We start from the raw sequence: 24,535 nt of genomic DNA, 5'->3' as shown, positions 1-24,535 counted from the left end.
CTGATACCCCATGGCCACACTCCCACCTCAGGCTGGGGGTCTCGTGAGCAGGACAATCCCCCAGGTTAAAATTGGGGTGAGTCAGCGCTGACAAGGGGGTGGTGAGAGCCTGTGTGGGCCGTGGAAAAGGGGGAAATGCCTGTAACATTTAATCTTGCCTGCATCTTTGGCTCTTTCTAAGCAGGCAAGATCAAGCTGGTGGTTCTGGGGAAAATGAAGCGTTCAAACCTCCAGCAGGAGAGGCTGAAGCTCCCCGTGCCTGCCACATGAGAGCATCTCCATCAGGAATGTTCCCTGCACCATAAATCACACCAAGTGTTCGTGCCTGCCTCCCCCAGCCCCAGCCTCTCCTCAGAGATTTGGGTATTTGATTCAGAAACCTCAGGATATTTTTGCAGAGCTGGTGTGTGTGAGCTGCAAATAAAACCAGCTCCTCTGAGAGCTGCTTGGGTAGCTGAAATGATGACTGCATTAATTACCACGAGGTAATTATAATCCCACCTGCTCCCTGGGGAGCTGTGGCAAAGCAAAGGCAAATCAATCAGGGGCCCAAATCAGGACAGCTTTGCCATGTGTGGATGCCTTGTCCTCAAAGGATGTTTTCCCTGTCTGTCACTTGTCACCTTCCCAAAGTGCACCCAAAGAAATGGGGATGGCATGAGGAGAGCAGGGCTGGACCCACAGAGTTACCTGCAAAGGTGATTTTTATTACTGTTTTTCCCCTTCTTTCCCAAAAGAAGGGCACGGGATGAGGCAGATCTCGTGGGAAATGAGTCAAGGCTGCTCCTCCTCTGGGGACTCGCTGCATTTGCTGCCAGGGTGACAGTGTCAGACAGCAGCTGCCACTTGCAGGGCTCATTACAGGGCCCTGAGTCAGTGCCTGACATCCCAGCAGAGGCTGTGGCACAGTCTGATGAGGGACAGGAAATCATTCCAAAGCCAATTTAAAGCACCCTACCTGGGTGAGGAAAAATAAAAAAGCCAAGGAAACAACCCCACAGTGGAAGTTTGCTTAGAAATATTTTAGATCTTACTGTTGCCCATCAAAGGTGGCAAAAAATCACTTGTTTCTTTACATGCTGAATGAATTTTGTGTCTGTGTCTGAGAGAGAGTTTGGTCCACATCTGTCCTATCTTTCCTACTTGGGGCCTTGATCCATCCCCTTACCTTGCTCCTCTATTCAGAACACCTCATAAAACTCAGTGCCCATAACAGGGAGGCTTCCTACTCCATCGAAAACATTCTGCAACAATTTATATATAAAACCTCATTAAAGCTTCAACATTTCCAGGGACACCTCCAGAAAAACACATTTAACAGGATGCATTTGCTCCTCCTTAAGTGTGGCTGTGTCTGGGACACTGATTAGGTGTGATTTCATGGAAAATTCACCAGAAACAGATATAACAGCAACCAGCAAGGGCAGAGGGAAGGAAAGGCCATCAGTGAGAGCATCCCAAATCCCCTTGGATCATTTCCTGGTCCTTTTGGGATAAGTCATTTAGCATTCCTGTGCCTGATTGACACTAACATCATTAAAAGGTTGGTAATGAATTTCAGTGCTATATAAATCACAGGGAAAACTATTACCCTTAATCCCAGCGTTAGGAGGCTTTAATAATTAATGTCATCTGAACCTGTTTCCAAAACATGACCTTTGAAATGAGATTGCCGTGGCCAGAGCCATCCCTCATGCTGCAGGCAGCAGCTCCCAGCCAGCCTGGCGGCTGCAGCGGGGCTGGGGATGGGTCCAGAGCCGGGAGCAGCTCCCAGAGGGACCCTGTGCTGTGGAAATTCAAACCCTTGTGCAGCAGGGTCACAGAAAACACCAGGAGTGAGGAAAAAGCGCTGCCAGCATCTATTGCAGCTCGTCTCCTTGTAGGGCACTGCCCTGCAGGGGGAAAGGGCACAATGTGGGCACTCCCTGCTCTTTCCTGCTCCTTCCCTCCCGTGTGGGATGCTCAGATCCCTGGGCAGCCTGGGGCCAAAGGCTGCACCTGGAAACCTCCTGGACTGGCCCATCCTCCTCTTTTATCCCCCAGTTTAGCCCCAAATAATGATTTTATTTTTTAAATAAAATCTCCAACTTCCATTCACACGTGTGCCTTTGTTGTTCTGTGAGTCAGAGCCGCTCGGGGAGGCTGAGAAAGGCTCCACACATTTTTTATTTTTTTTTTCAGGCTTTCACACAGCATGTGGGTGCTGGGTTAAAAATAATGTGGCACCTCTCCTTGAGCTTCCTCCCAAGCAGCAGATCCAGGCAGAGGGATGTGCAGGGGAAACAGCAAATGGAGCTGCAGCTCCAACAGCCCACAGAGTTAATTCCTTTAATTTAGTCATGGTGCAAGCAGGATGTGAAAACCCTCCCAGGGAGAGGGGAAGGGCTGCTGTTCTTTGGTGCTGTGAGTTTTACGTCTTTCCCTGTTTAGAGTGTTTGAAAAATAAAGCAGCAACGCTGCTGGGATAAGGAGCAGAAGTTGTGCTGAACTCCTTCCACACCACAGTAAGACAAAGTAAAAATTCTCCAGAGTAGAAATCCATTTTGATTTAAGTGAAATGTACATCTTTGTGGTTAGAAAACATAGCTATGTTGCCTGACTGCAAAGCCTGGGCTCAGGGAAACTGATTCAGTGAAAGAGATAAAGGAGGGTGATAGAGAGAGACAGAGACTGCTGTGAGAGCAGCTCAACCTGACCTCGGAATTCTTTCGGATAAAGAAGAACTAGCAGCAAATGTCATGTGAAATTTGTAAAAATGAATATGCATGAACCTATTGTGAAATTGTATGCATATGTATTTGAGAGACATATAAAAAGAGACCTGAAGTTCCCAGAGGTACACATCTCATTTTAGGGGAACGATTCCCACACGCTGCAATAAACATACCAGCTTTACAACTTTCACAAAAGTTGTGGAGTTTTGATTATCTCCCAAAAACAACAGGACGTGGCTGCAGCAGCCCACCTCACCTGCACAGGGCTGGGAGTGCTCAGGTGTGCCCATCTCACCTGCTCAGGTGTGCCCATCTCACCTGCACAGTGTTGGGAGTGCTCAGGTGTGCCCATTTCACCTGCACAGGGCTGGGAGTGCTCAGGTGTGCCCATCCCAAAGCCAGCTGCTGGTGCCAGTTTTGCTGCCTGTAGGGGGATACACTATGGGTTAATGAAGGTGGTACAGCTTGTAATCAATCATATCCCCTAAAGAGCTGCAGCTGAACCAATTATCAAAGATTAGGAGCAGGCCTGATGTTAACAGGCCACACCTGTAGCAAATAAGGACAGAGTTATGAAAGAGTGGATTGGTGGGATCAGGAAGAGTCAGTGCTTAGAGAAGCTGCCTCTGGAAAACATTGAGGAGGTACAAAACTCTGGTGATATGGAATCCTTGCACTGTAATGATAATAGAGCTCTCAGTATATAGGACAACAGCTGCCCAGTGTGAAATACCCCACAAACACCATCCAAGAGAAACAAAAATCTCCAAAGTCTCCTTCTGGAGGTGGTTCCCAGCCCTGGGAGCTGCCCTTGGGCTCCCTGGCCGTGGTGCTGGGGCTGCTGCATCTCTGCCCACCCAGTGCCTCCCCCCAGCCCTGCTGCCCACGAAATGACAAAAAACAGCAAGAGCTGAACAGCTGGCACAGAGCATCCTTCACCTCCCACACAAGGCACAGCAGCTCCAGCATCCCAGCTTGGTGCATTCACTGCTCAGGCAAACACTGAAACCCCTGGCTGAGGCTGAGCTCCCCTCCCTGTGCCCAAAATGCCTCTCCCAGCCTGGTGTGCAGGTAAAATGGCTCAGTGGTTGTTGTCTGACACCAGATCAGAGCCATGGCCGGGCTCAGGGGTGCCGGCCCTTTGCTGGGTGGATTTGCTATCCAAATAATTCAGCACAGAACAAATCTGAGGGAGCAGGAGGGCAGGCAAAGCTGAGGTTTCATAGCAGCTGGTGGCCCAGGCTGACAGGACCAGACCTTTTATTTCACAATAACCTGAGTGCCTTCAAGGCAGCTTCTGTTGAAAGGGAAAAGACCAGGGAAAAGCATCCCTGCAGATGTCACCTGTCAGCATCAAACCCTTGCAGCTGAAATGAGACGTGCCCACCACCCCCAGAGCGCTGCTGCCAGCCCAGGAGAGCTGCTGTAACAAATCACTTCTGTTCCGAGCCTCTAACGAAGCTCAAATCCCTCCTCAGTAATGAGGTTTGACCTTGGGTGCATCCTAAAGCTGCTGCTGAGGTGCCCACGGAGCTTCAAGCTTCCACACTGATTAAAGGGGGCTACAAAAGGCAGCTGCAGAGCCCGGCCCTGCAGAGTCTGGCACGGCTGTGGGACATCCTGACCTGGCCAAGGTCCCACCCAACCTCACTGGCCCCACGTGTGGCTGTGGAGGAGGATGCACACGAGGAAAGAGCCCAGAATGAGCAGCGAAAAGTGAGGACGGAAAATGATGCTGCCAGCTGGTGTTATGTGAAACAATTAACTGAATCCAGCTACTGCAGGGCTTGGCAAAATCCTGCCCCAAAGCTTGGGGGGATGCTGAGAAGATGCAAAGTGCTGATTGTCCTGTCTGGGACAGCCATGCCAAGCTTCTGTCCAAGAGAAGGATTTCCCACCTCGCTGGTTTTCCCATCATGAGGGAAGTTCATGTGGTGGGGAGGAATTCTGGAGCGCTGCTAATGAGGTGGGAGAGCTGAGCTGTGCTGCTGCTGGGCTTGGGAGGCACCACTGGTGCTCCCTCTGATCCTGCCTGTGGGAAATGCTCCTGGTGATTGTGCAGAGCTTCGGGCAGGAGCTGCTGTGTGGGACAGGCAGCAGCAGCAGCAGCAAATCCACCCAAGTGTTTCAGTGCATCTGCATGGAAACAAAGGGGAGGGGAAGAAGCTGAAGCTCAGAATGTGTATTTCTAATTGATTATATGCATGGCTGCTGGGGGCCTCTCACACTGTGTGGTTAATTATGTCACTGTGTGAGCTGCAGCTTTATTTGTGCTGCACTCCAATGGTCCTGCCCAGGGCCCAGGCAGCAGCAGAGCAGGTTGTCTGTCAGGAAAAATGAAGGTCTGCTTTGTTGGGGTTTCTTTTTAACAATATAGAGAAGAGAAGAACGATGAGCAGCCAATTACTGTGATAAAATCATCGACCCTGATAGCACATGGGGAACATCCAGTCCTAACAAGCCTCCTGTAGATTTGTGATTTTATTGGCAATTCCCTGCTCATGATCTCCATCCCAGGGAAGCCTCTTTCTCCTGGGATCCCCAGAGGGCATTGCCCCTCTGGCTGCCTTTTCCAGTGCAGAATCCATTCTGCTGACCAAACCCCTGCTTTGTCCTTACTGTCAAACCCCCAAGGGATTTGCTGCTTTAAATAATTCCTCAAATGGGAATAAGAGCCCAGGAAAACATGCTGAATTCACTATAATTTAAGTATTGCTGTAACTTTGTGTGAAAGAACTTATTATATAAGTTATATAAGTTATGGCATGAGTTTTATAAGTATAAATAACCAGAAACCTACTGGGAGGCAGTTTTCTACCAGTCTGGATCTGGAACTTCCCTATTTTGGGCTCTGCCACGTTCTGGTTGAAGAAATCCAAACCTCCACATCTGCATCAGCTTCTCAAATCAAGCAGAGCTCACCAAGCCTGAGCACAGGGCTCCATTGATTCCAAACAAGCCACCCAGCAACACCTCCTCCGCATCTCAGAGTCACTTTATTTTGGGTTCTTCTATTTCAAGCACTCCTGTTTTGCTAACTGGGGACGCCTCAGCAAAGATGCAGCACGTTTTAGCCAGGGAGCTGGGCACTGTGGCGTGTGAGCAAAGCCCCTGCAGAGAATGAGCTGTCCCTGCAGAGATTTCCACCCAGCCCCGAGCTCCAGGCGCTGGGATGGGATCCCTGGGGATCTCCTGCATGGTGGGTGACCCTTTCCTTGTCCCCCCTGCTCTATCCAAGGGAGTGTCCCATTGCTGGCACCTCCATGGAGCTGCCATGGCTCTTCTTGGCTCTGCCCTCATTGTGTTTTGGCTGAATCACCCAGGCTGGCAGGGGTTTCCAGAGCATCTGCCCCTGTGTCCCTCTGTCCTGCCTGGTGCCAGCCCTGCCAGGCTGGCTCTGCCCAGCACACCGGGCTCGCTGTCTGTTCTGTCCTGAGCTGAGCATTTCCCGCTGCTGCTGGAGCAGCTGCCCCTGCCCCGGTCCCAAAGGAGCGCTTGGAGCAGAGTTTGTGCGGGAAGGGAAGGGAAGGGAGGAGGCACCGAGGGGCAGCAGCAGGGCTGGCTCCCATCCCTGCCTGCTCACAGCTCGGGGGTGGGAGCGGGACAAGGGAAAGGAGGGAAAAAGCGGGGAATAGAGAGAAAGTGGGGAAATACAGGGAAAGGATGAAAGGAGAGGCAGGAATGGGGAAAGGGGATTGAGGGAAGCGAGCGGGGGGTGGGGGTAGAGAGGAAGAAGGGGTGGATGGAGAAGGAGGGAGGGGAGGGAAGAAGGGGAGGCAGGAGCGAGGGAAGGAGGGATGAAGGGAGGGAGGGAGGGAACGGGGGCACGGAGGGGAGGGAGAGGTGGGCCGGCCCCGGCGGCGCCATGTGATGCCCTCTCCTCCCCGGGCTCTCCCGGCGCGGCGCGGAGCGAGCGGAGCATCCCCGGGGCCGCGTCCCGCCCGCAGCATCCCGGGGCCGGTGAGTGCCGGGGAGGGCAGGGCCGGGGCTCCCTCCGTGCCCGGGCAGGGCTGCCCCGGGAGCGGGGAGGGAATGGTCCCGGGGATGGCTCCGTGGGGCTCCCAATGGGATGTGAAGCCCTGAAAGTTTACAGGCGAGGGAAGAGGGATGAGATGCGGAGCCGCAGGGCTCAGGGCGGTATCCCTGTGCTTTCCGTATTCCCCGTGGAGTGGGACCCGGCCGGGCACCGCCCCGGGCAGCATCCGCCGCATCCCAGCCAGCCCCGGAGGTGCCTGTAGGTGCCCGTGTGCCCTGCCCGGGGCTGGCACCGCTCGGTGGCGGCGTTTGGCTTCTCCCGATTGCCCACGGAGGGACCGGAGCACGAGCAAGGCGGAAAATCCCCGAGATGCTCATCCCTGGGCTTCCCCCGCCGGCTGCTCAGACAGGGGCCGTGCATGGGGGATGCCGAGCGCATCCCCGGGCTCAGGGCGAGCTCGGAGCGCTCTGCCCAGGAACGGGTGGGAGCTTTTCCCCGGGAACGGGAAATGTGCGGGAAGCCGGGCTGTCAGTGTTTCGCAGTGTTGAGCAAACCCCTTGGAGAGGGGAGTGAGAATTGAGCGAGGCTCTCCGAGAAAAACCTGACCTGGTTCTTAAGCGGAGTGAGGGAAGCGCCGGGGGTGAGGGAGAGGCTGGGTCGGATCCTGTGTTACCGTAAGAACAGAGAGAGGGACCTGGAGCCTGTCCTCGCTCCACGAGCCCCTTACCCACAGCCCGGGGAAGGTGGTGAGACTGAGATGTGAGATGTGAGATGTGGAAGCTCTGCCACCGCGGCGAGCAGGGAGCTCTGTCAGACACGGCCTTTGGCTCCTGATTAATCGCCGGATGTTGGGAGAACTTCACCAGCCCTGGCACGGGATGCTGTGTGCAGCTCTCAGGCTGGGGCTGCCGGGCACGGAGCTGCAGGAGCTCCTCAGGGTGCCCAGGGACCTCGGCACCGCTGTCACCGCTGGCACCAGTGTGTGTCCCTGCATCCCCACCGTGTCCCTGTATCCCCAGTGTGTCCCTGTATCCCCACCGTGTCCCTGTATCCCCACTGTGTCCCTGCATCCCCACTGTGTCCCTGTATCCCCAGTGTGTCCCTGTATCCCCACCGTGTCCCTGTATCCCCACTGTGTCCCTGCATCCCCACCGTGTTCCTGTATCCCCACTGTGTCCCTGTATCCCCACCGTGTCCCTGCATCCCCTGTATGTGTCCCTGTATCTCTAAACCCATCTGGAGGACAGGAGTCCTCGCCAGGTGCCTGCACGGTGCAGGTGAGCCTTTGGAAAGGGCAGCGAGGGTGCTGCATTCCCTGAAGATAGCACAGCTTCAGCCAGAACGCTGCTAAAGAAGAGAATTTCTGCTGAGTTTCCTGCAGCAGCAGTGAGTGCTGACCCGGGCTGGCAGCTCTGCTGGAGGAGCGTTCTGTGTCTCCATCTCTGCTGCCCTTTGGCTTCACAAGTGCCTCAGCTCCTTTCAGAGGCTCCTCTGCCGCCCTTTGAGCAGCACATTTCAGTCTGTCGTGTCAGGACCCACGTAAAAAGCCCCAGGGCAGGAGTCTGGCTGCCAGCAGCCCATCCTGTGCCATCACACCCTGCCCCAGGTGACATCCAGGGCACAGAAATGCCTCTGCCTGGGGTTTCTCTCATTCCTTGCTGTATTCTTGGAGCTGTTGAATATATTCATTGAGCTGAATGAATTTCCACCTGGCAGCATCCATAGCACAGCTTTTGCAGCTTCAGCTTTATTTATGGAGAGGGGAGGGAATATAAAATACAAAAGAGAAATAAAGCACAAGCCTGCAGAGATTTCAATGGTATCAGTGAGCTGTGAGAGGCTGGAGTGAGCACCAGGAGCTTTTCCCAAATCAGCTGGGAAGACTTGAACCCCCCCTGGGTTTTACACCCTGGGTTTAACATGGCATTTTAAAAATAGCTTTTGACCTAGAGCCCATCATCCAGTGATGTGGGGATCTCAATCTCACTGAAATTAAAGACAGTTTGGGTTCTAGGTGTGTTCTAGAAAGATGGTTTGGTGTCAAAGTCACACTGATTTTTAAAGCTGTTTAGTCACAACTTCTGAGATTTGTGCTAAAATATTTACTGCCAAAATGGACTTTGTGCAAGGACACCACACATGCCTTCATCAGGCTCTGAAAATGGATTTTCACAGACGAGTGGAGTTTGTGTGTGGTCTTTTAGGAAGACAGGAATTACAGGTTTTCTTTATTAATGACAGAGCTATTGCTTATCAGTGAAAAACCTTGTTAGAGCCATGTCAGGGCTGCACTGAGGGCGTTACTGGAGCAGCACAGCAGCTGCACCCACTGACCCAGCACAACTTGTGGGTAATTCATTTCCCCACCCGGTGCCCATCAGCGCTTCCTGGTGCCATCCCCATCCTCAGGGAGCACCAGGACCTGCCTGGTGGCCCTGGCTCCTTCCCAGGAGACACAAAATGGGGAGCACAGAGGTTCCTTCTCCCTGCAGCAGCTCTGGCTGGGGGTATCAGGTCAGGTGCAGGTGGCAGGAGAGGCGCCGCTGGTACAAAGGGAACAGGAGAGGGGCACAGGCAGACCTGGCACACACAGCCAGGCCAGGGCTCACCTGGGAGGAGCTGGGGAAGGATGGAGAGGAGTCAGACCAAGTCCATTCCCTGCCTGTTCCCATAGGATTTGCCAGGGTGTGGCTGCACCTCCCTGTGCTGAGCGGGACAGGTGAGCCCACGGCCTCCTGAGCACCCCGTGCCTGTTCTCAGGCTGTTCCACTTCATGCATGGCTGTTCCTGCCCTGTCTGCCCTGTTAAATACTGGAACTGGCAACAAATCTTGCTAAAATCTGGGTGGTAGAAAGTTTGGTACCTCCAGTACTATAAGCACCTGTTATGTACAATAATATTACTAATTATGAAACCCCACAAGCTGCATAAAGCAAAGACCTTTCCTGTGTGAAAATGGGACCAAATTTTAGTGGCTGCTCAGTGTCACACCTGGGGAGCTGTGCATGAAGACATCACCAACAGCTTCCAAGGAGCTGTGTCCCTAAATGCTGGGGCAAAATCAGCATTTTGGAGCAGCTGCTGGCCTTGGTCACTGGGTTAGTGGCAGCCCCCAGTGTCACTGGGTTATGAAGTCGTTTGCAGAGATGTGGCTGACACAGCCCTTGTGCACTTTGTGCCATCGTTTCAGTGCTCACAGGCTTTGCAGCTGAGCTGGTTTCCAAGCAGGGAGGAGGGATTGCAGTCTCCTGGCTAACGAGGCTCTGCTCCCTCCCTCCATCCATCATCCTTAACCACGCCGAGGGATGCAGTCCCTGCAGCAGCCCTGGGCACACGTGCTGCCTGCCCCATGTGCCATCTCTGCAGCCCTCAGAGAGCACAGGGATTTCTGCCTTCCTCTCATTTATCACTGAAAACGTTCATAAAACCCCTCCAGGCCTGGTGAGAAGAGCGGGAGTGGGGGGAGAGCTGTGGCTTCCTGCCTCCCCAGCTCAGGTACCCACCAACACAGGCAGTGCAAGAGCTTTAATTAGCTCCTGATGCTATTTTTACCTCCCAGCAAGCTTAATTTAGCTCAAGCTGTCATGCAGTGATCGTTAAGGGGAAAGGAACTGGGGGTGTTGGCCCCTCTGAGCTGAGCTCAGGCTGCACCTGGGGCTTTTCTTAGACCGTGCACAGCAATGAGTGTTTGCAGCCCAGAGACATTTCATGGACGGCCCTTGAAGTCCTTACCCTGAGTTTGGGGGCTCTGCTCACGCCCACTTCAGCTCAAAACAACATCAATATCTCACAGAAGAGGTGCTTGAGTGCTTCAATCGTTACCTGCCTTGCTGCTGGAAGGACACAGAAACCTTGAAAAGCTGCAAGGAAGAGGATTATTCTCCCCTTTTTAATCTACAAGGCTCTTATGGGACTTTGTGCCAACTCAAATGATACTTGGGAGGGGGAAAGGGCCAGCTGTTAAAGCTTTAACAGGATGTGCAGGGCTCAGCCAGCTGCTCTCCCTCATCCCTCATCCCTGGCTCTGTCCCTGTGCCCAGGGCAGCACTGAACAGGGTCACTGGATCGTTGGGGTGCTGCCATTCGTGCCTTTGGGATGTAAATGCAAGCCCCAGTGCACCCCAGGCAGAGGTTAATGGGCAGCACAGCCCCCATGGCAGAGAGGTCCTGCAGCTCCTCCAGCACAGCCCCAGCTGCTTTGCTTTGCAGCATTGGATATTTCCCTCTTCATTCTGCTTTTGTGGCTTTTTGTAGGGTATTGAAAGCAGCGGTTGGGCTCAGGTCCCTGGCTGTGAGCATTCTGACACACTGTGGGCAGGAGAATTCTGTGTCAGGGTTGGTGGGGGGAGAGGGGAAGAGCTCTGCAAAGGGCAGGGCTCAGCTATTGTTAGGGATGTAAACTCTGAACAGATATATTTAGGTTAGACCTGGAGAGCTGGACCAGGGTGTGTGGGTAATATTGCAAGCTCAGAGCTTTTTCTTCTGTTTCCCTCTCGAGACACGCACTCTGTGTAGTTTTTGCGCTTTGTGTAGTTTTTGCACTTTGTGCTTTTCTACACCACCCCAGGGCAGGAGCTGCCAGCACGTGGATGCAGAGACCTGCCTGCCATCTGCCTGTCCCTGTGTCCCAGCACCCTGCAAGCCTCCTGAGGGCCAGCCAGAGGGGGAGAGCTGGGGCTGTGCCCTCCCTTCAGCCCCTGCCTGTTTCCAGAGCCATCCCAGACCATCCAGCAGCTGAAGCCTCAGTGAGGACCCTCATCCCTGCAGCTGATCTGCCAGAACTGCTCTTCCCACCTCCAGCCCCATCACTGGTTCTCCTCCTGCCAAAGCATCCCTTCAGCTGGGTTAGCAGAGGTAAGAGCCTGAGGGAAAGGGAGACGCGTGGGTGGGATGGGTGCTATAAAAGTTTTGTGGGGGATATCTGTGCATCCAGCAGGACCATGTGAATGAGGCTGGCTGCACACACACAGCCTGTGAACCAGGAGCACGGGGGCTGCTTGCTGGATGATTTTATTTGCTGGAAGTTGCTGGGTTCATCCCAAGCCATTAGTGTGAAAGAGCTGGAGCAGTGCCATCACTCCAGAGAGTGCAGCAGCCTGGCAGAGATGGCCAGTTTGGGAATTGGTCTGCTTTCAGGGCTGGGGTGGGAAATAAATCTCAGTAACTTCTCCTTTGACCTTGGGACTATCATTTGATCTCCTTATATTTGGAGCTGAGGTGAGCTGAATTATCAGCAACAACCCTCTGCAAACCTGACCCAGGCAAAAGGGCAGGTTTTGAGCAATCCACAGCAAAAAGGCTGGTGTGAGATAAAGAAGGAGAGGGAAGTGGGTCAGCCTTGCAGATTCAAGTTATGGTGCTTTCTATACAGCATTTCAAGTTATGGTGCTTTCTATACAACATTTCCATCGCTCTTGCACTGCCATGGCAGGATTTTTTTTCACCAAACTGTAAAAAATAACTCTGGCAAGAAATGAAGCACAGGAAGTGCTAAGGAAAAGAGAACTTCTCAGAAAAATTATGTAAGTCAAGTTTAAGAGAGAAAATCCCAATCTCATTACCAAAATCAGTTAGTGGTGAGCCTTGCAGCGTGTGAGCTCACATGTGGTTTCTTACTGATTATTTGTCAGGTGCTCCTGGTGTGTGATGACAAGCACAAAATTAATAGGTTTGTTATTGCTGTGGCTCAATCTGGGATTAAATAACTCATAACCAGCCTTCTTTTTATTCATTTATTTATTTGTAAAGCTCCCTGGAGAGCCTGTGTGCCCATTGATCAGTGCTGCCGTGTCCGTGTGTCGGTAATGGCAGCTCCCAGTGAGGGGAGGCTTTCAAGCCCAGTATTGATCCTTTTGAAGTTTGTTTGCTCATAGTCACTGTTACAAGCCCTTGTTCAAACTGCCATGAGATGGGCTGTTTTATTTCTTAATAGCAGGCTAAACCTCCTCCACATCAAAAAGATTTATTTCTGCACTTAATTTTTCCAATACGTGTTTTCTGTCTCTGAAACCGAGCTGACATTTTTTGTGTGACACTAATGCAGCTCTTAAAGCTGCCTGATGTATTTCAGCATCCTCATGTGCCAGGGGAGTTGGTGAGTGCCAGCAGCCCAGGACAGGGCACCTGGAACACTGTGGACCAGCTCCAACCCATATCCTCTTTGGAAATTTCTTTTTCAGTGAAAAACAGGAGATGCTGCTTTTCTCTGCAGCTATCCTATGGAACCAGAGCATCCCTGTGCTCCTCTCCTGCCTGCAGCACACCTTTCCCAAGCTTCAGGAGGGTGTGTTTCTTCCCAAGCAGTAATTCCAAAACCAGAGCTGTCTTTCCCAGCTGCCCAGTTTTCCAGGTCAGGTTTGTGGAGCTGCTTCTCTGTGATCCCAGATGGAGCCGTGGGTGCTGCCCTCACCATCTCCTCCTCTTTCTCAGCTGTGGTTAAAGTCAGCTCCCCATGTGCTCCTCACACTGGTCCAACCTTCCCTGCCAACCCAAAAAGCCCCAGTTCAGCTGTCCTCAGGCTGCACCCTGCACACCCTGTTTTTGGGACTGAAGAATTTGCACTTTTTGTGTGCTCCATGAGCTCGGTGGGATCATTCTATTTCGCCAGGGTTATTAATGACCAAATCAGCCTTTTCTGGCTTTGCTGTGAGGGAGCCAGGGTGACTGTGCTGTCTGAAGGAGGGTGACAGTGCAGGGGTGGCCTGGGCACAGTCCTGCCTGCCTAAGCACTGCCAGCTCTCAGAAGTTTTGCTCTGAGAAAGCTGCTCTCCTTGACCTATTTTTTTTTTCTCACATCCATGGCCTGTATTGTGTCCTGAGGAAGGGATCACACTTCTTGAAGGCCCTTTATTATTTTTAGCCAGCCCAATTTCTTGTTGCAGCTTAGTGGGATCTGGTCCTTTCAGTTCAGCTCCATCACAGCTCACGGTGTCCAGCATTTGATTGCTCCTACCCAGGTCCCTGATGTTCTTTGTACATCCATTGCTCACTCAGAGGGTTTCCTACTCCCCTGGCACTGGCTGCATTCCTTCTCCTTTATGTCCTGCTCAGCCTCTCCCACTGCTCCAGATCCATGGCTAAATCTCTGATTTCCCTTGGCCCTTGGTTTGCAGCATGGACCAGGCATTCACAGCATTCACAGGCCACCAGGCTTGTCCTGGACCTCAAACAAACCTTCCACAAACAAACCCTTTCCTCCTGTCTTCTCTGATAACCTTGGCAGTGCTTCCCTTCCTCCCAAATGTCAGGAAATTGGAAATGATGTCACATAAAAATCAATGGCTCTGTTCCTTCTGCCTTTACCCAGGGCAGGAGGGAGCTGCTGTTTTCTGGTGAGCCCAGGGCAGTGATTTATTGAGGTGACCCATGCTGTCCAGGCAGCTGACCTGATACATTCATTCATTTTTCTCAGCCCACCCACAGAGCAGTGCCTTGTGCTTGGCATTAGGCCCCAGATGTGGGCTCAGAAATCTGCCCAGGATATTTCCTTTCTGTGACTGTGGAGCTACAGGTAAGGACTTACCCCAAATCTGGGTGAGAAACAACTTTGGAGAAACCCCAAATCTTGTGTTAGAAACACAGTGCTCATTTCTCTGGTGCTCATTTCATTCCCCAAAGGATTCAGGCCCGGCAAGGGCCGTGTGCTGTTTCCATCAGCAACTCTTGCTCCAAGGCAAGGAGAAATTCATTATGAAGACTGCAGATTACATTGCAGACTGCCTTTATTATTCCCTGGACTACTACCAGAATGCACAGTGTGATCGAAGGAGCAGGAGCAGTTCTGAGGTTCCATTTCCTGGAAATCATTGGGGCTCTACTCATTTAATTTAAAATCCAGCTCCTGTTGGAAACCAAACAGCCATAGGAAGCATAACACAATTGATAAAGGTCACTGTGGACTAAATCCTTCCTGATGATCCAGCCAGCTCCTGTTCTTGTCCCTGAAAAACCTTTTCCTTGGGAGCCCTGTGAGTCCTCCAGGGGCTGGGCCTGGGGAGGGTTTGATTCAGGCAGAGATTCGGCACCATTCCTACGTGTAGGAGTGTGAGGGGGTAGGATGGTCGGGATGGATGGAAATGAGAGATCTCTGAAGCCAGGTGGTGGAATTTGGGTTTATTGCAAAGGGCCTGGGTGCAGGGCCCTGCTGGGAGCTGCCAAACACAGCTCAGAGCAGGCCCGAGAGGAGAGAGGGGGAGAGAGGATGAGAGGGAAAGAGCATGAAAGTGTAAGAGAGCAAAAACATAAGAGAGTAAAAGGGGTAAGAGAGTGAGGTTCCCATTACAATACAATAAATCTTTTTTTGTGTTGAATATTCCAATTCTCACTAACCAATCTAGTACAAGATACAAATCCTATCGCATTTACATACAGCCTATAAGAATCATTACATTACCATTCTGTGTTACATTTTAAACCCTAAAATCTCCTCTTTGGGCCCCTCCTGCCAAGCTGAAGGGTCTGCTCTGACCCTTGGGCCTGTCTGCAAGCAGAGGGTGTTGTTCCATCAAAAGGGGATCACCTTCAGCAGCCACACCATTGTTTTCCAGTTGTTCAGAAACTGAGGGATCTCAAAGCTTGCTTTCATTTCAATCTCCCTTATAGTTTCTATATTCTCAAAATCTTTTGCCAGACAATCATATTTATAAGGCTTTCCTGTATCATCTCTCCCAACCCCTATCCCTGTTCCCCATCACATCAGCTTGGATTCTGTGTTCCAGTGGGGCAGAAATAGGCACCACTCTCTAACACACCCATGATCTCATGGAAATTGAAGTGTGAGAGGGAAAGGAATGAGGCAATTGAGAGGTGCAGCTTTGATGCCCAACCCCTGTCCCTGCTGCTCACATCACACCAGCAGAAATGAGCCCAAATGGGTCTATTTTGCAGTGCCTGATGTTGGTGGACAGCAAATCACAGGAAATACTTCATTATTCCCCTCTAAGTGTCTTTATCTGGACCTTCACATACTCCCTACTATGACTTTTTGGCTCGTTATTAACTGAAATGTGCAGGGAGGATGGTTGTTGATGATACATGAGCCAAGAATAGATCCCAGCTCTTTCTACCATTTTGGCACCAAAATGCCAAGAGGGATGAGACACCCTGTAGTAAATGCTGCTCATTTTGAGGCAGCAACTAGAAAATATGGCTCTGGCTGAGCTAGGGAGAAGAATGGATGAGCAGAAGGATCTGTGTTTTGGCTGTTTCATTGCTGAATCCAATGGGATCCATAGAGATGGGAGGTGGTATCTTCCTCAGGAAACGGGAGCTGCAGGGCTGATGTGTTTCTCTGCCCCATAACCACCAATTTCTTCTGGCTGCTGTCTCTTAATTCTTCAGGGAAGAAAGAATCTGAGCATCCTCTCAGCACTTGGCTCCTTGCTCTCCTAGCAGGGAGGTATTTCTCCTGGGAACACATCCTACTTTCCTTGAGCTGAGGGAAGCATTAAATAACACGGCAAATGAGGCTGGTGAGCAAAGCCAAAGGTGGAGGGAAAGCTTGCAGGAGTGTGAGCTGGAGCACTTTCTTGGGCTGTCTGGAGACAGCAATCCCCTTCCTGTAGGTTGGAACCTTCTGGGAAAAGGCTCAGTGTGAACGTAGGAAGAGCCAAATCTTTAATTTCATATGGAAGGGAATTGTCAAAGCTGTTGCAGCGCTCAAGGGTGCGAGTACATCTGCTTCCCACCAAGATGTACTTGCCTGCTTTGGACTCAGGGTCAGATCTGATAATTAAAGACTCTCTCTCCTTCTCTGCCTTTCACTCAAGAATTTGATACTCTTCCAGCAGCATTCCCTGCTTTTCTCTCTTATTGCTGCCCAGAGCAGTGAGCTGGAGGGGCACACAGACCTTGGATGTCGCATCTGTTCAGTAAATGCCTTTCTTTGGACTCCACAGTAACTACAAGTTTCCTTCATGTTAATCTAAATGAATCTGCTGCAAGCACAACCTAGGATGGGTGTGGGGAGCTGGTGCTGTGGATTTGTGATACAGAAGTGCTGGGGATGAGCACTGCAAGAGCTCCGAGCTCCCCAGAGTGCTGGAGGAGCAAGAAACCTCTCTCAGCATCACCTGCTCGCTTTCACCATGAGGGAATTATGGCACAACATTATCCTTGGAGGCTTTCAGGTGTAAAAGTACAAGCTGTGAGAACTTTTGGCATCTCTGAGAGTCTGTGTAAGCAAGGGAGAATTAATCTATTTGCATCTGAGGCACTAGAAAAAAAAACACACCCTCCTCCAGTCTGTTTGACCGTGTTGGAACAGAGAGTTGTCATCTCCTGGTCCAGGCAGGATTTGTGTCTCCTGATTTAATCACTAAACCCACCACCTTTACTGCAGTGATAACAGCAACAGGACTTCTCTCCCAGGGACTCTGCTCACCAAGGGAGCACAGCACTGATGGAGCCACTCCTGAGGGTGTGAAACAAAACCAGTGCAGCTCTAAAGGGAGTCCAAGGAAGATGCAGCCTGCTTAGAAAGTCAGTAGCTTTTGTTGTACAGCTGGATTTAGATATTTTTTCCTTACTGCTTGCAGTGCTGAATAGCAGCAGAATGTGCCTTGGAATATACATGACATGGCACTTATCTGTGATTCATTCTGCCTTTACAGCAGCAGTCAGTGGCACTATCTGCCTCCTTGCTACTCCACATAAGACCATCTCTCACACGAATCTTTTTCCTTCTTGCTCTTATTCCTTTAATCTTTTCTTGCTGTGGGTTCCCCCCACCCTTCCCCCCATACCAATTTCACTTTTTCTCCACTGCACCAAGTTCTCTGATTTCTGGTGCTGTTTTATCAGCCTGCAGGGCACCACAGGAACTGCTAATTTGCCCAAAGTAGCAAATGTGCAGTAAAATAATAATAATTTAAAAATATGCTATACATAAGGGACATGGGCATGAGAGAACCTTTTCTTTTAAGGTTTGCCCAGGCCTGGCTGCAGCTCTGTGTCCTCATTTCTCTGCCTCCCTCCAAAGCACAAGGTGGGTTTGGACAAGGGAGGGTACTGACAGCTCTGGGAAGAGCAATACAACAACAAAAAAGCAGATTATTGTGTCATGCCACTCTACTTCAAGATGTTTGATGATGTCATAAATGTAGCATGGCTTTTGCAAAATTAGCATGATTGGTAGATCTAGCATGGAAGTGGAAAAGTGGCAGTGTTGGAGGGGAGAGGGATGGTGATGGGAGCTGCTCAGGGCTGGGCTTGGTCCAGCAGTTCAGAGCAGCTTTGTTAATCCTTGATCGTGGTGTCATCAGTGATCCTCAGCAGCTCCTGTGCCAGGGACTGGCAGCTCTTGATAAGGCCCTGCAGGGAGATAAGATAAGATGCTGCCTCCATCCTTGGGGGGACCAGTGCCAGCTCTGGCTGGAGCAGCAGGAATTCACCTGCAGCAATCCAACAGGAGCCAAGGAAGGAGCTGCTCCCATTCCTATCCATGCTCTGTGTCTTAGTTTGGAAAGACAGGTGCCTGCTAAGGAAGGCAGGAGCCTCCCCTGAAATGGAAAATGTAAACCCCCTCCCTCTGAATTGCTATAAATTTTAAATTAAGGGGCTCTCAGGCAAAAATATGGGAGCGGGAATAACAGTTCTTAATTAGGGAAGAAAATAAAAAGATAAAATGAACAATGCAGTAAACAAACCAACACTGACAGAGTCAGAACACAACCTGACACCCTGTGGGTCAGGCTGTTGGCAGCAGTGCCATTGGAATTGTGGCTCAGCCCTCCTGCAGTGTCAGGGGTGTTCTGCTGGAGCAGGGATCCTGGAGAAAGGTGCAGTTTTCCTCTGAAGATCCAGGGGAAGAGGCAGCTGCTGTTCCTCTGGGAAACCCAGTGGAGAAGCTGTGCTGGTGTTCCAGAACCTCCAGATTATATCCAGGTAGGAATGCTTGGCTGGTGTTCCAGAATCTCCAGATTATATCCAGGTAGGAATGCTTGGCTGGTGTTCCAGAATCCCAAGATTATATCCAGGTAGGAATGCTTGGCTCCTCCCTCTGGGCTCACATCTCCCAGTGGGATGCTGTAGTTCTTATCAGCTATGCAGTGACATTCAGTGGCTGTTATCAGCAGATGTGTCCCCAGAGGGAGGAGTGGTTGTAGAACAGATAAGGAAAAACTGCTCACTTAACAGAAGACAACTGCCATACAATGGTAAATAGAATACAATTTGCTTGGCAATCCAGGACAGTGTACCATTCCCCATCCCATCTCTGCTGTGCCATTCCCCATCCCATGCTGTGCCATTCCCCATCCAGCCCATGCTGTGCCATTCCCCATCCTGGCACGCCATGGAGCAGCAGGGCGCTGTGGTTTGGTTCAAGCTCTGGCTCTGTCAGTGATTGTTCCAATGGCTCCTCTCAATCCAGGGCAGAGTTTGGAGGCTCCGTGCTGGGCGCTCCTCCCGTCCTGCCCGCGGTGCTGCCGATGCTGTTGGCCATGAGCGCCTGCAGCAGGAAGGCGCTGACCCTGCTCAGCTCAGTGTTCGCCGTCTGCGGCCTCGGCCTCCTGGGCATCTCCGTCAGCACCGACTACTGGCTCTACCTGGAGGAGGGCATCGTCCAGCCCCAGAACCAGACAGCTGAGATCAAGCTCTCGCTGCACTCGGGGCTCTGGAGGGTCTGCTTTCTGGCAGGTAGGGTCAAAAACATCCCCTGGGTTTGTTGTGTGTCAGTGCCACCCTGCAGAAAAGGTGTCAGAACTCAGTTCCAATAAAAAAGGCCACGAAAAATGGGATTTTTAGAGGCTCTGTCCGTCCCTGCTTCCAAACTCAGGCACAAACTTTGGCAAGCAATGTCATCTCTTCATGCCTGACTTTAACAGCCCAAAGGATAAATCTGGCTTTGCACACAGGCTTAGGTGAGTTTGCTGCTGCCCTGCCAGACCCCCTGCCCTGTTCCAGAGCTGTAGCCATGATGCCTTGGGCAGCAGCTAAAAACTTTCCATTTCATCCCTGCAAAATTCAGATTCAGGTCAGCTGGACCGTTCCCTCCACCTGTGCCAAGTTTGATGAAGCAACTTGGCTGCAGGGACAGAGTTGAATAGAACCCAAGGGAATGAGAATCTCAAAGTGACCAACCTGAAATGTCACAAAGTTTCAGCTGCTTGGGAAAAGTCAGGGGAGAAGTGAGGAGCTCTGATATGGCCCCTGGGATGATTTTAAAACCCCTGGCTCCGGAGTTCACGTTTTTGTCCACATCTGCCACAGGTGAGGAGCGTGGCCGGTGCTTTACCATCGAATACGTCATGCCCATGAACATCCAGCTGACCTCTGAATCCACAATCAACGTCCTGAGTAAGTGGTTTGGTGGGGTTCCACCCTTTACATCCTGCAAATCACTGAGTCCCAAGCACTAGGGACCCTCCCCAAGAAATCCCCTTTGTGTCCTTGCCAAAGAAGCTCTGAGTTCCTTGACAGTGCTGCCACATAATGATGTAACTACATTTTTTACTATGGGAATTGCCTAGAGTGCTCCTAAGTTTTTGAGGACATCCCTTTCTAATGGCAAGATGGCCACAGAGGCTCTAAGCTGTACAATTTCCTGTCACTGGTTATTCAGCACTAATGTTTATCAAAGTGTTTGGCTTTTTAGTCTCCTCTCCATAATTTGCAGCTGTATTTATTCCATTGCAATTTTACATATTATATAGCAGGATGAATTGAGGATGGAGTGTCACAGCTCTCACGATGAATCCTGCAGTTATCTCTGAATTAATAAATAGAAGTGGTTTGAAAATACTTATGCAGTGAAGCTAGAGAAAAATGCAGGTTCTGATGGTTTCCTATGCAGCATTTCACACAGGAACCCTCAGAAATGCAAACATCAGCAGAGTCACCACCATGGAGGTGGGACATTGGCACAGGCTGTCCAGAGAGTCTGTGGATGCTCCATCCTGAAAATGTTCAAGGCCAGGCTGGATGGAGCCTGGAGCAACCTGGGATAGTGGAAGGTGTTCCTGCCCATAGCGGAGAGCGGGAACATAAGGTCCTTTCCAACCCAAACCATTCTGTGATTGCATAATTCTCTGTTTTACTCAGCTCATTAGCAAGGAGAGAAACTCAGACACAGCATGGTCTGAGCAGGAGGGTTGGAGCCCTCTCACACAGCCAAGCACATTTCTCACACTATTTAGGGAATATTCACCTGTTCCCACTCCCCTCTGCTCCTCTCTCACCAGAGATGATCCGCTCTGCCACCCCCTTCCCCCTGGTCAGCCTCTTCTTCATGTTCATCGGCTTCATCCTGAGCAACATCGGCCACATCCGGCCCCACAGGACCATCCTCGCCTTCGTCTCGGGGATCTTCTTCATCCTCTCAGGTGAGTGCTGCAAGCCAGGCTTTCTCCTGACAGCCCTTGAGCAGGGAGCACGTTTTCTTTGGTAGCTGCTGGTGCTCTCCTGACCTGCCCTGGTGGCTCCTTGTTGGACTCATCACTCCCAGCTCAGTCCCACAGCCTGATCAGACCTTGTGGGATGGACGCAGAGCTTTGTGGAAATGTGGGGAAAGGCTGCCCAACCCTTGCAGGAGCAGGTGCTGGGGGAGAGGATGCTTCTTGTGAAACATCAGTCGCAGGAGAGATCTGAAACTTCAAACTGCTCAGTTGGGCTGTGTCTACATGAGAAAAGTGAATGTTTTATTCATGGTGTTGTGCAAGTGCTGAACAAATAGCTGTGACAGCTGAGCTTTGAAGCAGCTCCTACTGGAGCCAGATCTCTCCTCCCAGTGCTCACAGATTTCTCTGAACAGGGAGTGTTTGACTGGAATGAGAGGAGTTCCCTGGGTTGGAGCAGCAGGAGGGCAGCTCCTTTCCCCAGTTATCACAAGCACACTCCCAAGTTTTTTTACTTTCCTCCAAAGCCAGGCCTTCAGGAAGGTGCTTCTTCAGCAGCTTCATCCCTGAAGCATTTCCCACTGTCCCTCCCCAGGTCTGTCTCTGGTGGTGGGGCTGGTCCTCTACATATCCAGCATTAACGACGAGATGCTCAACAGGACCAAGGACTCGGAGTCGTTCTTCAATTACAAATATGGGTGGTCCTTTGCCTTCTCTGCCATCTCCTTCCTTCTCACAGAGGTACCCACACCCTATATGAAGTGAATCCCATTCCCAGGGGTGGGCAGACTGAGGGTTTTGGCAAAAAGAGGGCTCAGAGGGGTTTAAGGGAGGGCTGGGAGGGTAGAGGGGTGGAGGAGACATGTAGGGGGGACAAACCCAACCTGGAGCACTGATGGGGCGTTTGGTCACAGTTTGGTGGAGCTGTGCCTGGTGGAGCCAGGCATGAAAAGCAGAGATGTGGTTGTGCTGCATTATTCACTGCACAGATCCATGGGGCAGGGAGGTGATGGCACTCGGGCGCTTTTGAGCATCAGCACAGCCCAAAGCAGGCGGTTTCTGTGATTTCTGCACAGCCCAAAGCAGGCAGTTTCTGTGATTTCTGCATGGCCCAAAGCAGGCGGTTTCTGTGATTTCTGCACAGCCCAAAGCAGGCAGTTTCTGTGATTTCTGCACAGCCCAAAGCAGGCGGTTTCTGTGATTTCTGCACGGCCCAAAGCAGGCAGTTTCTGTGCTGTCCCATGCCGCTGGCGGCGCACCGGGGCCAGGGAGGTTCTCAGTCCGTCTGTCTGTCCCGCAGAGCGCCGGGGTGATGTCCGTGTACCTGTTCATGAAGCGCTACACGGCCGAGGACCTCTACAGACCCCACCCCGGCTTCTACCGGCCCCGCCTGAGCAACTGCTCCGACTACTCGGGGCAGTTCCTGCACCCCGACGCGTGGGCGCGGGGCCGCAGCCCCTCGGACATCTCCAGCGAGGCGTCCCTGCAGATGAACAGCAGCTACCCAGCCCTGCTCAAGTGCCCTGACTACGACCAGATGTCCTCGTCCCCATGCTGAGCCCCCCAGCCGCGCAGCCCCTCTGCCCCGACTCCGTTTGTCGTTTTTTTAGGCCGCTCTTTTCTGGCCAATTCTCTATTTATAGGAGCGTAAATATAACCAGGGAGATTGGTTATGTAACCAGTAGTGTAACCTAGAGAATTGGGATGTTTCCCTTTCTTTGGTTTTTTTTTGGGTTGTTTTATTCCTCCCCGCATAACTAAGAATCTCTCCAAAGTCCTCCTCTCTCAGCTCATCCTGCTGAGCAAACAGCAGTTCTGCCTGGGGGATAAATCCAGGGCTGGACTCAAGAGCAGGAAAAAGAAAATAGAGTAGAACTAAGGGAAAAAAGGTGTATTTTTTGATGTAGGTAGGTAGGCTGATCAAGTTTGTGCATTCGACTGTATCATTGAATTCTATATTTACTGGCCTGAATGCCAGCAGGCATAAAAGATTTGTGTAACATTCCAAAAAAACAGCATTAGAAAAATATAAATTTTGTCTTGACTGAACATTTACTGGTTGGTATCTCTCACTGCTGGATATCACTTCCAGCCAGGCTGGAATGGGAAATAGCCATCCTTCCATGACATCCTTCCATGGACACCAGCAGATTGTTGTTCCTCTATGGCCACCTGGAAGCTGTTGCTTAAATATCCCATGTTAGACTGGAGGCATTCTGGGGTGCTGGGGTGCTGATTTGGGGATCAGCACCCAAATTTCCTCTGCCATCCTATAGACAGGAGGCCTGAAGCATAAATGGGAGAATTTTAGTGCAGCATTGAGTGGAAAACAGCCCAAACCTTTCCCATTGGAAACATCAGGTGCAGGATTTAGAGGTTATTTCAGAAGTTATTTTGGTGGAGGTAAGACCCCAAACTGGTGCAAAGTGATGTAGCTTGATTGATACAAGTCCACTGCAGCAAAGTAGTTGGCTTATTTTACATTTTGACAAGAAAATGGTTTTTTTGTTTGTTTGTTTTTTGCGTGTTTTTTTCGTTTGTTTGTTTTTTGGGGTTTTTTTGTGTGTGTGTGTGTATTTATTTTGATATTTTAAGTTTGAAAATTTCATCTGATGCTTTGGCATTTTGGCCTTAGCCAGCTGCCAGGGGAAAACACCACTGCCACTGAGGGAAAGCAAAGGGCAGGGAAGGAAAAGGCTGTGATCCCTCATGCAAGCTCCAGCTTGTCACCTTGCAGGAGAAAGAGCTTTGCCCAAACTTTATTTCTGTTCTTGTTACTTTAAACCTTTCTGAAAATTTCCATTCTGCAGAAAAAACCAGTCTGGGGATTCTTGGTATATTTCAGCTTGTTTTGTCTTACTGTTAATTAAAAGAAATAGAATATTCGCAGTTTTAACCTCATTTGTAGCACGCTGCGTAATGAATGTTGGACCTCTTGGTTGTTATTATTTAATATTATTATTTATTATTCGCTATTAAATATTTATTATTTATAAACTGCTCCAAAGCAGGGTGCAGCACCACTGTTTGCATCCATTACAACACCCGTTCCACAGGACATCACTGCAGGGGTGTATCCAGCCAGCTCTGGAACAGGATTACTCCAGAGAAGCAAGTAATGCATATTTAGTGTATATCTGGGTAAATTCCTAATTTGCAACGTTTTAAAATCAGGGCATATTTCTGTAGACACAGTTCTATTCACCCTCAGTGTCTGTGGGACCCTCGAGCATTTTCGTGCTCTCACTTAGCCCCAGTTTTTCAGTGCTGTGTGACAGGTTGGCTGCTGGGAAGGTTCAGGCACTAAAGCACAGCACAGCCCCACCTCCAGTAACAAATCTGCTGGTCCTCACCTGCCCCCAGCCTGACAAAACATCAGTTTTCCATCAGGATCCCCATATTCAGTGTGAATTTGGCTCCAAAACTCCACTGCAGCTCACAAGGAATCATTTTGAGTTCCCCAGGGGCTGATCTGCTTTGCTGGGCATGATGCTGGTGGTTTTTGGTGGCTC

The 24,535-nt window shown here is 50.9% G+C and overlaps 1 protein-coding gene across 1 annotated transcript; it reads left to right on the top strand.

Annotated features, from left to right (window-relative positions):
* The first annotated feature begins 6,556 nt into the window (after positions 1–6,556).
* CACNG5 (calcium voltage-gated channel auxiliary subunit gamma 5) lies at positions 6,557–23,924 on the top strand. The gene is made up of 7 exons (XM_064728240.1): positions 6,557–6,674; positions 11,258–11,544; positions 19,061–19,326; positions 19,900–19,986; positions 20,871–21,011; positions 21,619–21,764; positions 22,324–23,924. Exons 3-7 carry the CDS (start codon positions 19,119–19,121, stop codon positions 22,579–22,581), a joined length of 840 nt encoding a protein of 279 aa, XP_064584310.1. The 5' UTR covers positions 6,557–6,674; positions 11,258–11,544; positions 19,061–19,118; the 3' UTR covers positions 22,582–23,924.
* The last annotated feature ends 611 nt before the right edge of the window (positions 23,925–24,535 follow it).

The sequence above is a fragment of the Zonotrichia leucophrys genome, chromosome 18, assembly GCF_028769735.1.
Source record: "Zonotrichia leucophrys gambelii isolate GWCS_2022_RI chromosome 18, RI_Zleu_2.0, whole genome shotgun sequence".
Taxonomy (NCBI): Eukaryota; Metazoa; Chordata; class Aves; order Passeriformes; family Passerellidae; genus Zonotrichia; species Zonotrichia leucophrys.
This window is presented reverse-complemented; position numbering and strand designations above follow the sequence as displayed.

Excerpts from the sequence above, each read along its gene's own strand:
- CACNG5 (XM_064728240.1), top strand. The coding sequence starts at position 19,119 with ATGCTGTTGGCCATGAGCGCCTGCAGCAGGAAGGCGCTGACCCTGCTC. Across the intron at positions 19,987-20,870 it reads ATCCACAATCAACGTCCTGA|AGATGATCCGCTCTGCCACC; the intron begins GTAAGTGGTTTG and ends CTCTCTCACCAG. Across the intron at positions 21,765-22,323 it reads TCTCCTTCCTTCTCACAGAG|AGCGCCGGGGTGATGTCCGT; the intron begins GTACCCACACCC and ends TCTGTCCCGCAG.